The 12351-nt window shown below is 43.0% G+C and overlaps 1 protein-coding gene across 1 annotated transcript in view; it reads left to right on the forward strand.

Moving 5' to 3' along the window:
* LOC142310583 (uncharacterized) overlaps positions 1 to 12351 on the forward strand; it is a 103402-nt gene that overhangs the window by 23277 nt on the left and 67774 nt on the right. The window contains 2 exon segments of the mRNA XM_075348102.1: positions 2027 to 2391; positions 2505 to 3410. Of these exon segments, the coding sequence (XP_075204217.1) occupies positions 2027 to 2391; positions 2505 to 3410 (1271 nt within the window).

The raw sequence follows: 12351 nt of genomic DNA on the forward strand, positions 1-12351 counted from the left end.
TCACCACAACCGTGGGTGGCGTCACGGACAATCAACAATCCCCACACCCAAATCCCCTTTTCACTCTCGAGCGAGGAGCGCCGCTAGAGTCCCTGGGATCCGGCTCGTCGCTCGAGCCACCGAGCAGCAGCAGGCCGCAACAGCTGCGGCAGCCGGACCTGAGCAGTAGGGAGAGCGCGGCGTCCCCTCCTCCGCCCGCGACAGGTGCGTCTTATATAGCGGTACCTGGGGGGGTCCTGTCTGAGGCGATCGGGCGGCCGGGTGCCTGTGGCTGCATGCAAGAGGCCGGGTACCTGACCTTGAGTGCGGCGGCAGCCGGGTGCTGTGTGGGGTCGGCAGCCGGGTCCCTGTGCTTGCGTGCAGTGGCAGCCGGGTACCCATGGCTGTGTGCGGGCGGCAGCCGGGTGCTGTGTGCGGGCGGCAGTCGGGTGCCCGTGCGGGCGTCAGCCGGCTGCCGCCTTCACACAGGCACCCGGCTGCCGCCCTTACACAGGCACCCAGGTGCCGCCCGCACACAGTACCCGGCTGCCGCCCGCACACAGCCACGGGTACCCGGCTGCCACCGCACGCAAGCACAGGTACCCGGCGGCTTGCACGCAGGGTGGGCGGGCAGCCTGCTGGCTGCCACTCTGTGTGTGCGGGGCGGGCGGCTGTGCAGCAAGTTACCAGTTGTCCGCGGTCCCACTTTCAAATGATGGCGCCAGTGGAGCTCTTGGATGAGAGCTCCATCTGCGCACACGCTGCTCCGGGAGTCAGCGCGTGCGCAGATGGAGCCCTTGGATGAGAGCTCCATCTGCGCATGCGTCGCTCCGGGCGGCATTACTTGAAACGGGACCACGGACACACTGGGAAAACACCGCATCCGTCTGCTACACCACTAAGCAGTCGCCGCTGCTGCCACCACTGAGCAGTCCCCGCCGCTGCCACCACTGAGCAGTCCCCGCCGCTGCCACCACTGAGCAGTCCCTGCCGCTACCACCACTGAGCAGTCGCTGCCGCTGACACCACTGAACCGGGACCGCGGACACTCACTGCACGGCCTGCTGCACGGCTCACCTGCCGCCGCTGCTGCCGCCACCACGAACCCCTCGGCTCCTGCCACCACGGACGCCACCACGCCTGCAACCACGGACGCCACGGCACCTGCAACCACGGAGCCACTGACCTGCCGCGCCTGCCAGCACAACCTGTGCCTCCGCTTCACCACCACTGCTGCCCCCCTCAGGTAAGAGAACACCGGAGTATAAGACGGACCCCATTTTTCTTTTTTTTACCTTTTTTTATGTCTAAATTTGGGGTGCGTCTTATAATCCGGTGCGTCTTATAAAGCGAAAAATACGGTATGTATAAAAGAACAAGATTATGGTGGAATGGCGGTTTCTTGAAAAATTATTCCCAAAAAAGATTGATCCCTAGGGGATTGCGTATCCAAATTTTCCCCTCTTTCCCGGTTGAGGACAATAATTTTATCAAACAGTGGGAGGAAGTTTGCACTGGAGCATCATTGAAATTCATAGAACTCCTGATTGATCTCAATAAACAAAAATTAAGTGATGTAGAGAAACAAATTGATGAACAGATTAATGTCTTTACATCTAATGCGACTGGTACTCAAGTGGCGAGTTTTAATCAAAAAATGGAACAGAATTTTGACACATGGGAAAAGGAAATCCAAGAGAATCAAAGAAATTGAATCGTGATTTACAAGATGTACAGAATAATCGTGTGTACAGATGGAATAGTAAGCCAAACAATCCTCCCTATAGGAGTAGATCTGTATCTATATCTTCATTGTCATCTGGAGGTCAATCGGACAGTACGACTGGTACTATAAATACCCGATCTAATGCTAACAAGAGGAAATGGGGTCCGAAATTCAACCAGAATAAGAATTCCTATGGGGAAACCTCCAATGATGCTTTGAAGGTAATAAATTTATCTCAACATGTGTTTTCTGACTCTGACATATCGGTTTTGTCAAAAGGATTCTTCTTTTCCCCATGTAATAAATTTAATTTATTTTCAGCGGTCAAGGATCTGAATATTTTTGCCAGGTCCTTGATATGTAAAAAGTGGTTTCACGATGAGGACCTCCGTAAGCAATTTCCAACTGCCCAGGAACAGGAAGCTTTAAGAGCACTTGAGGAATTGGCGATAGAACATACCTCTGATGCCATCAGTAAGATACCTCCGTCTATGCGTTCAAGATCCACCACCTTCCCTCCTTTGTTGGTCTGCCCTACAGTGGATATTTTTGTTAAATCTGTGATTAATGAACTTAGATATATTCCTGGTAGTGTCTTTAATGACAACTTGACACAGCAGGAGAGAATGAGTCTTAACAAATTGAAAAATTTATCTGATGTTGTTTTAAGCCGGCCGACAAAGGAGGTAATGTGGTGGTCTGGCCACGTAAAATGTATGAGGGTGAGGTATATCGCCAAATCAGAGATGGTAAATGTTATAAAAAATTTACTTATAACCCGCTGTCTGCTTATAAAAAGATTTTGGATTCCTTCTTGCAGCAGGCTCTTAGTGAGGGAATTATTAGTAAAGATCTTGTTAAGGACCTCACTATTATTGACCCAGTAATCCCTACTCTGTACTTGCTTCCTAAAGTACACAAAAATGAGAGAAATTCACCTGGAAGACCGATAATCTCGGGGATTGGAAGTCTTACGGATAACATAGGCAAATACATTGACAATCAATTGCAGGGCTTAGTTGAGAGTCTACCTTCACATCTAAAAGATACCTCTGAATTCCTTCGGAAAATAGATGGTTTATGTATTGATGAGGGGATGCTTCTCGTCACTTGTGACGTAGAAGCACTATATACCAGCATCTGCCACACTGATGGTATCCAGGCTACAAAATTCTTTCTGGGAACCAGCAATATAGAGAGACCTCAGGTTGATTTTTTGACTGGGCTCTTGGAGTTTGTTCTCTATCATAATTTTTTCACATTTAATGGCTCTTTCTTCCTGCAGCTCCAGGGAACTGCGATGAGCACGGCGTGTGCGCCGGCTTACGCAAATTTGTTCCTGGGGCTGTGGGAGAGAGAGCTATTTTCTGATGAGTCTTTGGTGTCAATGGAGCGGGACATTTTTTTCATTTGGAATGGGTCATCTGTTGAGCTGGAAAGTTTCTTTCAGGCACTTAATGAGAATAATCTCAATATCCATCTGACATTTCAGTACAGTGCTACTAACATTGAATTTTTGGATGTCACTATTAAACGTGACCAAAAGAATTTCCTGCAGACAGATGTATACCGTAAGAAAACATCAGTGAACTCTTTTCTCCATGCTGGATCTTCACATCCTCCACATATTATAAAGGGGATACCCACTGGACAATTTTTAAGAATTAGACGAATATGTTCTAGTGATGTGGATTTTGAAACCCAGGCTAGTGATCTAAAATGAAGGTTTAAAAACCGGGGTTATAAACAACGAGTTATAGATCATGCATATAAGAGAGCTAGGAATTCCAACCGGCATGATCTTTTGTATAACCCCAGAAAGCAGGGTGATCCTGGCCCTGTTAGGTTAGTTATGGACTACCATTCACATTGGCGGTTAATGCAACAGTGTATTGGAAAATTTTGGCCCATCCTTATGACGGACCCTATTGTGAAACAATACATCATGCCACAAATGAGTGTTACAGCAAGGAAGAGTCGTAATATCGGGGATCTTCTTACATCTAGTCATTATGTTCCAATGGTTAGTAGGCCTTTTCATCATTGCCAGGACCTAAATGGGGGTGTATACCCTGTGGCAAGTGTGTGGCGTGCCCGAACGTGGAAACTGCCACGGATTTTATTGATTCCTCTGGCAACAAGAGATACAAAATTACTCATAGTATCACTTGCACGACTAAGGCTGTAACTTACTACGCCACATGCCCATGCCCACTCATTTATGTAGGCCTCACAACTAGGGAACTCAAAGTAAGGGTGCGTGAGCATGTCCGTGACATCAATGCTGCCAATACAACTCTAGACACCAGTACATTAAAAACAATTCCTCAACACTTTTTGGAATGTCATCAAGGGGACTCTTCGTTGTTAAAAGTAAGGGGCATAGACCACATTATTACAGGGATACGTGGCGGTAACGTCATGAAGAGACTTGCCCAACAAGAATGTCGGTGGATATGGTTATTGGATACTATACACCCCAAGGGTCTAAATGAGACAATTAGTTTTGGACCTTTTCTACATTCCAACCAATAGGATGAATTATTTTCTGATACTCTTCTGTGGCAACGGAATTTTATCCTGATCGCTATTTTATATATATATTTTTTAACTTGTTTTTAATATTTTTTATCATGATTATCTATTAAAGTGTTTTGTGGATATATTTGTATGGTCTCTTGGATGTTTTTATTTTTAAATACTATTTTTGTGTATTTTTCTAATATTTATTTTTGTTTATCGTAGCTTATTAATATATTTTTTTTTTAATCCAATCAATTTTTATTGTAGGAAGTTACATTACAAAAAAAAAAGAAATTCAGGTATCATTGGCAATAATACACAAAGAAAACAACGCTGTAACATGTGGTAGTATCACCTTGTAGCAATGTCCCCATCCTATAGTACACTCCCATCCTATAGTAATGTGCCCATCCTATAGTAATGTGCCCATCCTATAGTAATGTGCCAACCTTGTCCCCATCCTATAGTAATGTCTCCAGCATTATCCCTATTCTATAGTAATATTTCCCTATCCTTGTCCCCTTGTAGTAATGTCCCTATCCTGTAGTACTGTGCTCATCCTAGTCCCCATCCTATAGTAATGTGCTCACCTTGTCCCCAGCCTTGTCCCCATTCTATAGTAATAATGTCCCCATCCAATAGTATTGTGCTCATCCTTGTAATGTCCCCATCCTATAGTAATGTCCCCAGCATTATCCCTATTCTATAGTAATGTCCCCAGCCTTGTCCCCTTGTACTAATGTCCCTATCCTGTAGTACTGTGCCCATCCTAGTCCCCATCCTGTAGTAATGTCCCCAGCCTTGTCCCCATTTTATTGTAATAATGTCTTTTTTTTTTTTACTCCAATCAATTTTTATTGTAGGAAGTTACATTACAAAAAAAAGGAGAAATTCAGGTATCATTGGCAATAATACACAAAGAAAACAACGCTGTAACATGTGGTAGTGTCACCTTTGATTATGATTCACATTTCCTGTCACACCACCACCAATCATGTCTGATGCAAGTTGCAACTTTTTTTAGGTTAATCAATACCCAATACGTATAGAATCAACCTACCAATTTACTCTTTAATCCTCAAAATGAGGGATCCAAACAACCAGAACCAGAGAGTAAGAAAGGAAGATAAGAAAAGGGAGGGGAGAGAGAGGTGGGGGAGAGGGGGAGAACCATGGATGGTTGCAAGGAGGCAACCAGGGAGGGGGAGGGGGGGGGAGGGAATTGGATGGCGTTTTGGGGTAGCCCGAGCAGTAACAACAACAGAGATTTAAACACCTTGACTATTGACATGTGGTATGGGTGAACTCCCTGCGTAACACACACTTTGAGCCTATTTGACCCGTTTTTAATTATCAACAGTTTGCCCTGGAAACAGATGCCTGACAGGGGATGCATATACAGAGTTTAACCACGTGTCCCAAATCTGAAGTATTTTGTTTTTGGCGCGGATGGAGTGAGCCAGACAGAACTCGTATTGGCATTGGAGATTAATTCGGTTATATAGTTCAACTAATGTAGGCGTCTTTGGGGATTTCCAGTGCAAACTTATGCAATATCTGGCAGCTACTAGAATGTGAACTAATAAACCCCTGGATTCCCAAGAGAACTCCTCTATACCCACGTTTAGCACTGCCAGAGCTGGATTCGGATTAATACGATTGCCTGTCAGCTCACCCATCAGGCCAAACACCTCCAACCAGAACGAGAAAACCTTGGGACAAGCCCACCAGCAGTGACCAAGAGTACCCCTTTGGAAGCAGCCCTTCCAACAATGTGGCGAATAATTTGGGAGGAACTGTGCTAAGTTGGCTGGGGACCGATACCATCGCAGGTGTACTTTTTTCAGTTGCTCCAGATGATTTATACACTTGGAATATTTTTGGATATTTGCTGATGCCGAGTGCCAGTTTGAAGGTGAGGTAGAGACACTCAACTCCACGTCCCATTTATTCATATAAGGAGATTTTTTCTCTTCGGGGGGGTTATTGAGCCATTTGTATGTCGAGGAGATACCTTTGGATTTAATTATCTTTTTAAATACCAAAGCTTTTGTTGTAGGTAACAGAGGCTTTGACTTTGGAGGAAATTTAGAGGCCAGAAAATGACTAATTTGGATGTGTTGATAGAAACAGCCCTTTAAAGAGGGGTGTTCCCGTACTATTTCATTAAAGGGGTTAACACCCAAATCAGAGTATAGATCCGCCAGCACTGTAATGCCCGATCCCTCCCACCTGGCCAGATTCAAAAAGGGGATTTGAGATTCCAACGACTTGAGGGAAATCTCTGAAAGAGGAATCTGAATCTTATGAATCAAGTCATTTCGCCAGACCTCCAGGGAGGCTGACATGGTGGGAACACACGGGGAGAACCGTGAACGGCTCAAATATTCTGCTTCCATCATTCTTCTGACCGAGCCCTGGCGGGACAGGAAATTTTCAATCTGAGCCCATCTATGTGAATTACCTGGACGCCACCATTCCTTTAGTGATTCAATTAGTAAGGCTTTATAATATGCCGATATGTTTGGGGTGCCCAATCCCCCTAAGTCATATGGGGGGTATAACACTTTACCTGCGACCCTAGCCCTTTTATTACCCCAGACAAATGTGTTAGTCAACGATTGAAGTTTCATCAGGGTTTTGTGAGAAATTTTGATGGGAAGGCATCTGAGCACATACAATATTTTGGGTAAGAAAACCATTTTAAAGGACTGTATCCTGGCCATCCAGGACAATGATATTTTTTCATATCTTCCCAATTCCTTTTCTAAATTTTGGATCAGAGGTTCCAAATTTTCTTTAATTAACATCTGCGATGGTGTCAGCTTAATACCCAAATAAGGTATCCCCCTGTCGCACCATTTGAATTGAAAGGCCCCCTCCAGCGCACTCCTGGCCTCCGCCGGTACATTAAACGGCAGTATCAAAGACTTTGCCACATTAAGCTTATAATACGACACTTTAGAAAAGTTTGATAATGTGTTCACCACTGCTGGAATCGACACTGCAAGGTTAGAACAGGAAATTATCACATCGTCTGCGTATAAACCAAGTTTATGTTCAAATTCCCCAACTCTTATACCAGAAATGGCTATGTTTTTTCGTATAGCTTCCGCCAGAGGTTCTACCACTAAAGCAAAAATAGCGGGAGACAATGGACACCCCTGGCGGGTGCCATTACTTATTTGAAATTTAGATGACAGAAACCCCGATGCCAACACTGACGCATTTGGGTAAGAGTAGAGGGCTAGAATGGATGACTTGATGTTCCCCAAGAACCCGAATTTTGTTACAACTCTCTCCAGGTATCCCCAGTGCACCCTGTCAAAGGCTTTTTCAGCATCAAGAGACAGGAATGCACTGGGTTCACCCGATATCTCCACCAGTCCAATCAAGTCAAGCATCCGTCTGGTGCCATCCTTAGATTGCCTCCCTGTCACAAACCCAACTTGGTCTGGAGCCACTAAGGTCGGGATCACTTTATGAAGTCTATCTGCCACTAGTTTGGCATAAATTTTAACATCACAATTTAGGAGTGAAATGGGCCTAAAATTACCCGGGGTGTCTGCAGGTTTCCCTGGCTTTGGTAGCGTGATAATTATCGCTTCTAAGTTGTCTGGGGAAATTGACCCTTTATTTTGCCAAAAATTGAAGGTTTTTGACATAAAGGGGGACAGAGTGGATGTAAATTGTTTGTAATATTCGTATGGCAGCCCATCGGGGCCCGGGGCAGAGTTAGACTTAGTCATTTTAATGGCACCTAGGATTTCATGTGTAGTAAAGGGAAGATTAAGTTCCTCTAATTGCTCATCTGAGACCCGGGAAAGATCCAGGGTGTCTAGGAAACCCTGTATATCCACTTGAGTCGGCTGTGACGTATTGGAATCATATTTTAGATTATACAGGGCCTCATAGTATTTCGCAAATGCTTCTGCTATTTCAATGGGATGTCTAGTGATTGTTCCGTTCGGGTCCCTCAGGAATTCTATTTTAGATTGGATCTCACGTTTTTTCGTCCTTCTTGCCAATAAGGACCCCGCTCTATCCCCCATAGCATAAAATGTCGATTATTATTATTATTATTATAATTAAGTTTAAAATATTCTGTTAACACTGACTCTACTTCATCATGTACCTTCTGCCTACCAAGCAAGCTGGTATTCAGTCTCCACCTAGGGGAATTTTGAACATTAAAGCTACCCTGAACAGACAAAGAGATCGGCGCATGATCTGTCCAAGTAATTAAACCAATATCAGCTGCCACACAATTACTTATAGATTTGCTGTCGACCAAAAAAAAATCAATTCTACTGTATGAGCGATGCCTGGAAGAGAAGAACGTATAGTCTCTTTCTGATGCGTGCAAATATCTCCAGATGTCATGAAAATGGAATTCATTGATGAGATGCTTAAGTTCCTTAGCATGTGGGATGCTAGTGTTGGAGCAATCCATGGAGCGTATTACAGGTATATTAAAGTCTCCACAGATGATTTCCGCCCCTGTGGCAGTATCTTTGAATGCTTGGAAAAATTTCCTAGCAAAGGTCAATTGTGATGAATTTGGGGAGTAGACCGTTGCCAAGGTATAAGGGACGCTGTTGATATAACAAGACAAAATAATATATCTTCCATCCGCTCCATAACTGACATTTATCAATTTAAAGGCCACTGAGTTCTTTATTAAAATGGCCACTCCTCCTCTTTTTTTTGAGTCATTAGCAAAAAAGGTGTGTTGGAAGCTTGGATGAAGTAGCCGTTTATTATCTGTGGAAAGAAGGTGGGTCTCCTGAATGCACGCTATATCACAGTTAGATGCCTTCACCTCTCTCCACATCATTGACCTTTTTGCTGGGGAGTTGAGTCCGTTCACATTAATAGACAATATCTTAATTCTCATATTGGAGCCGCAGGGGGGGTTGAATTCCTAGGAACGCCATCAGGGATGAGAGGGGCTAGACCAGCAAGGAATTGAGAGAAATTTCCAGAAAAAATTAAGGAACATTTGTGAGAAGAGGAACAAAAACAAAAAAACTCCAACAACACCGGTTTGCCCCGAGTAGGGTGCCCGGTGTATAACCGCTCGCCATAGGCGAGAACATCAGGGGGGCTACGTGACATCCCGTGTCACAGGAGCAGGGACAGCAGGTGCCATAAGCAGAAAGGAGTCCCAGCTAAGCTACTGACCATTCAGGGTTAATCCTGTCTGGAGGGCCTCTATGATTCTCCTGCCCACCAGGGTTTGGTGGGTGGGCTATTCCCCAGTCATCCAGCAATTTGCCCAGCTGAGAAGGAGTATGACATATGTAAGTGCCTCCATCTTTGAAAATTATCATCTTCACCGGAAAACCCCACTTGTACTTGATGTCTTGATCTCTAAGGAGTTTAGAAAGGTGGGCAAATTCTCTTCTTTTATTAAGAGTTGCAGCAGAAAGATCTGGGAAGATTTTTAGTCCCATGAAAGTGTCTGGCAGGGCTGGATTTCCCCTCAGTGTGTGCAGCACAGCTTCTTTTGTTTTATAGAAATGAAGTCTAGCCAGGACATCTTTAGGCAGAGCTGGATCTATACCTTTGGATTTAGGGACTCTATGAATCCTGTCCACTATCAGGTCTCTGGTGTCCCATCCAGGGAGTATAAGCTGCAGAAACTTGAGAAAGTATTCCTGGAGGTCTTTATCTGCTACTGATGAGGGAATCCCTCTGATTTTTAGGTTATTTCTTCGGGATCTGTCCTCTATATCACTGATTTTAAGTTTTAGTGCCTCCACCTCCTTTTCCAAAGCTGTGTTAGCATCTATCAGATTGTTATGTGATGTTGCAAATTCAGCCATCTTAGTTTCTACATGCTCTGTGCGAACCCCTAGAGACCTGATCTCTTCCTTCAGCTCTCTTACTATTTCTCTGAGATCAGCCTGCAAGGAAGCCCTCAGCGTTTTCAGCAGAGCTTGCATTGTTTCCTCTGTCAGAGGAATGGCTGTGCAGCCTCTTAAACAGCCTGTTTCTCCCTGTGAGGAGTGGGAAGAAGCTGAGTGGGAAGCCATCTTGCTTGGTAAGGAGAAATCCCTATCCAGGGGGAAGAAGTCTGTCAGTTTGGCTGGAGTGCCAGTTTTTTTAGGTCTCCCCTTAGGCATAGCTGGGGGCTGGGGTTACTCACACCTCCTGTAGCTGGTAATCCTGTTATCTGTGAGCTGATAAGAGCCGGTTTATCCTGCTGTCAGCACAGAGCTCTCCTTCAAGCAGCCGTCGCCATCAGCGTGCAGGCCACGCCGCCCCGTAGCTTATTAATATTGATGAATCCGCTTTCTTCTATATTGGATTTCTTCATTTTGGAGCATTGTGGATTTTATTCCCTGGAGTACAATGGACATTAACATCTATATATATATATATATGAACAAAATTTGGATCGACTGAATGTTTTTTCTTATACATGCCATTTTTTTATAGTATCATATTATGTATATTATATTGGATTGAACACTTTTTTCACTGGTATAGATATGTATGTAATTATTATTTTATATTTCTTATTTATATATAATTCTATGTGCAACCTTTGCACATGTTTTTATATTTATGTGTGTTAATTTTCGATTTTTATTTTTCACATATTTTTTCACATTTATATTTTTTCACATATATTTCACATATTTTTTATATATATATATATATGTACATACTTCATATATATATAATTTTTTTATTACATTTTTCACATCTTACACGTGTTTGTATTTTTATACGCTAGTGTATGTATATATGTATATATATATTCATATATTTATGTTTATATTTATATTGTGTGTATATGCATCCTTTGCACAAAGTAATGTGGTTTATTATATTTACATATATATATATTTTTTATATATTTTTTATATATATACTCTTGCACTTTATTATACACTTAGTATGGTATTATTTATTATGTATGTAATGTGGTGTTTATTTATTTGGCATGTGATTATTCGATTTATATATCTGTATGTTCTATAAGTATTTCATTGTAATTTCGGGGTATATACATATTCCCATACTAATGGGCTACTCATTCCTACTTAAGCTTATCCATTTCCTTTCCCTAATATCTATATGCTCTGTGATTGTGCGCATGCGGGGATGGGGCAGGAGCGCGTCATGGCTGGGGGCGTCTACATCCGACGTGGGCCGGATCACGTGATCGGTGTTTGGCCGCGTGACTTATCACGTGGTTACTGCCGCTCGCGTCATCCTACCCGCCCTCGGATGTCGTCCTCAGTCTGATGACGGCTTCCTTTCCCTCACCTGCGCATGCGCCCTATAGTGATTGCGGTGGGGATTGCCCCAAACAGCTGATTGGCTGTTTATTGTATAAAAGGAGATTATACCAGCTGTCTCAATACACATACCCCTGACGAAGGTACGCCGAAACACGTGTAGGGTGGGTTGGAGGTTCCCTATACACGGTCCACATGGCTTCAGGTATATCCATTTGATTAAATGTATTGACATTTGTTTTTCTGCACATTGCACTTTTATATAGTCCATTTTGACTAAGTATTTGTGGATTTACCCCAAGTGGTTGGTTTGGTGCCTTTTGCATGTGACCCTACATGGAACTATCTGCCATAGTATTATTAATTATAGTGCACTTTATCACTATTTATTATTACTGTTGTGCACTTTATATTTAATTATAGCATTTGCACTTTATATATGTATATTTATATTTCTGTGGCAGTTTTTCCATGTGTGCTCGCCTGCTTTGGGCCCTTGCTGCCATCTGGTGGCCATTTCATGCAATTACAATTTTCCATTTGGTTTTCTATATATAATTGTACTGTGTTGTGGGTTCCTCCTGTCATCATTAACCTTGCATATAAATTGTTGTTTTAATTTTATTATTAATAAAGAAATGTATATTTTTATTGGACTTTGGCTGTTTTTCTAGTTGTCGGTTTAATATTTATATCAATAGCCTATTTATTGGAGTTGGGGTGTATTTATTTATTTATATATAGTGACAGTTTTTACACACTATATTATACCCCCCACCTTGGCATTAATCTGTCTAGTAAATAATAAGGTTTCTGTTACAATCGATATATTGTCTGTCCGTGTATATAGCAAACACATAAAATTTCAGA

Source organism: Anomaloglossus baeobatrachus, chromosome 5 (assembly GCF_048569485.1).
Source record: "Anomaloglossus baeobatrachus isolate aAnoBae1 chromosome 5, aAnoBae1.hap1, whole genome shotgun sequence".
NCBI classification, from domain to species: domain Eukaryota; kingdom Metazoa; phylum Chordata; class Amphibia; order Anura; family Aromobatidae; genus Anomaloglossus; species Anomaloglossus baeobatrachus.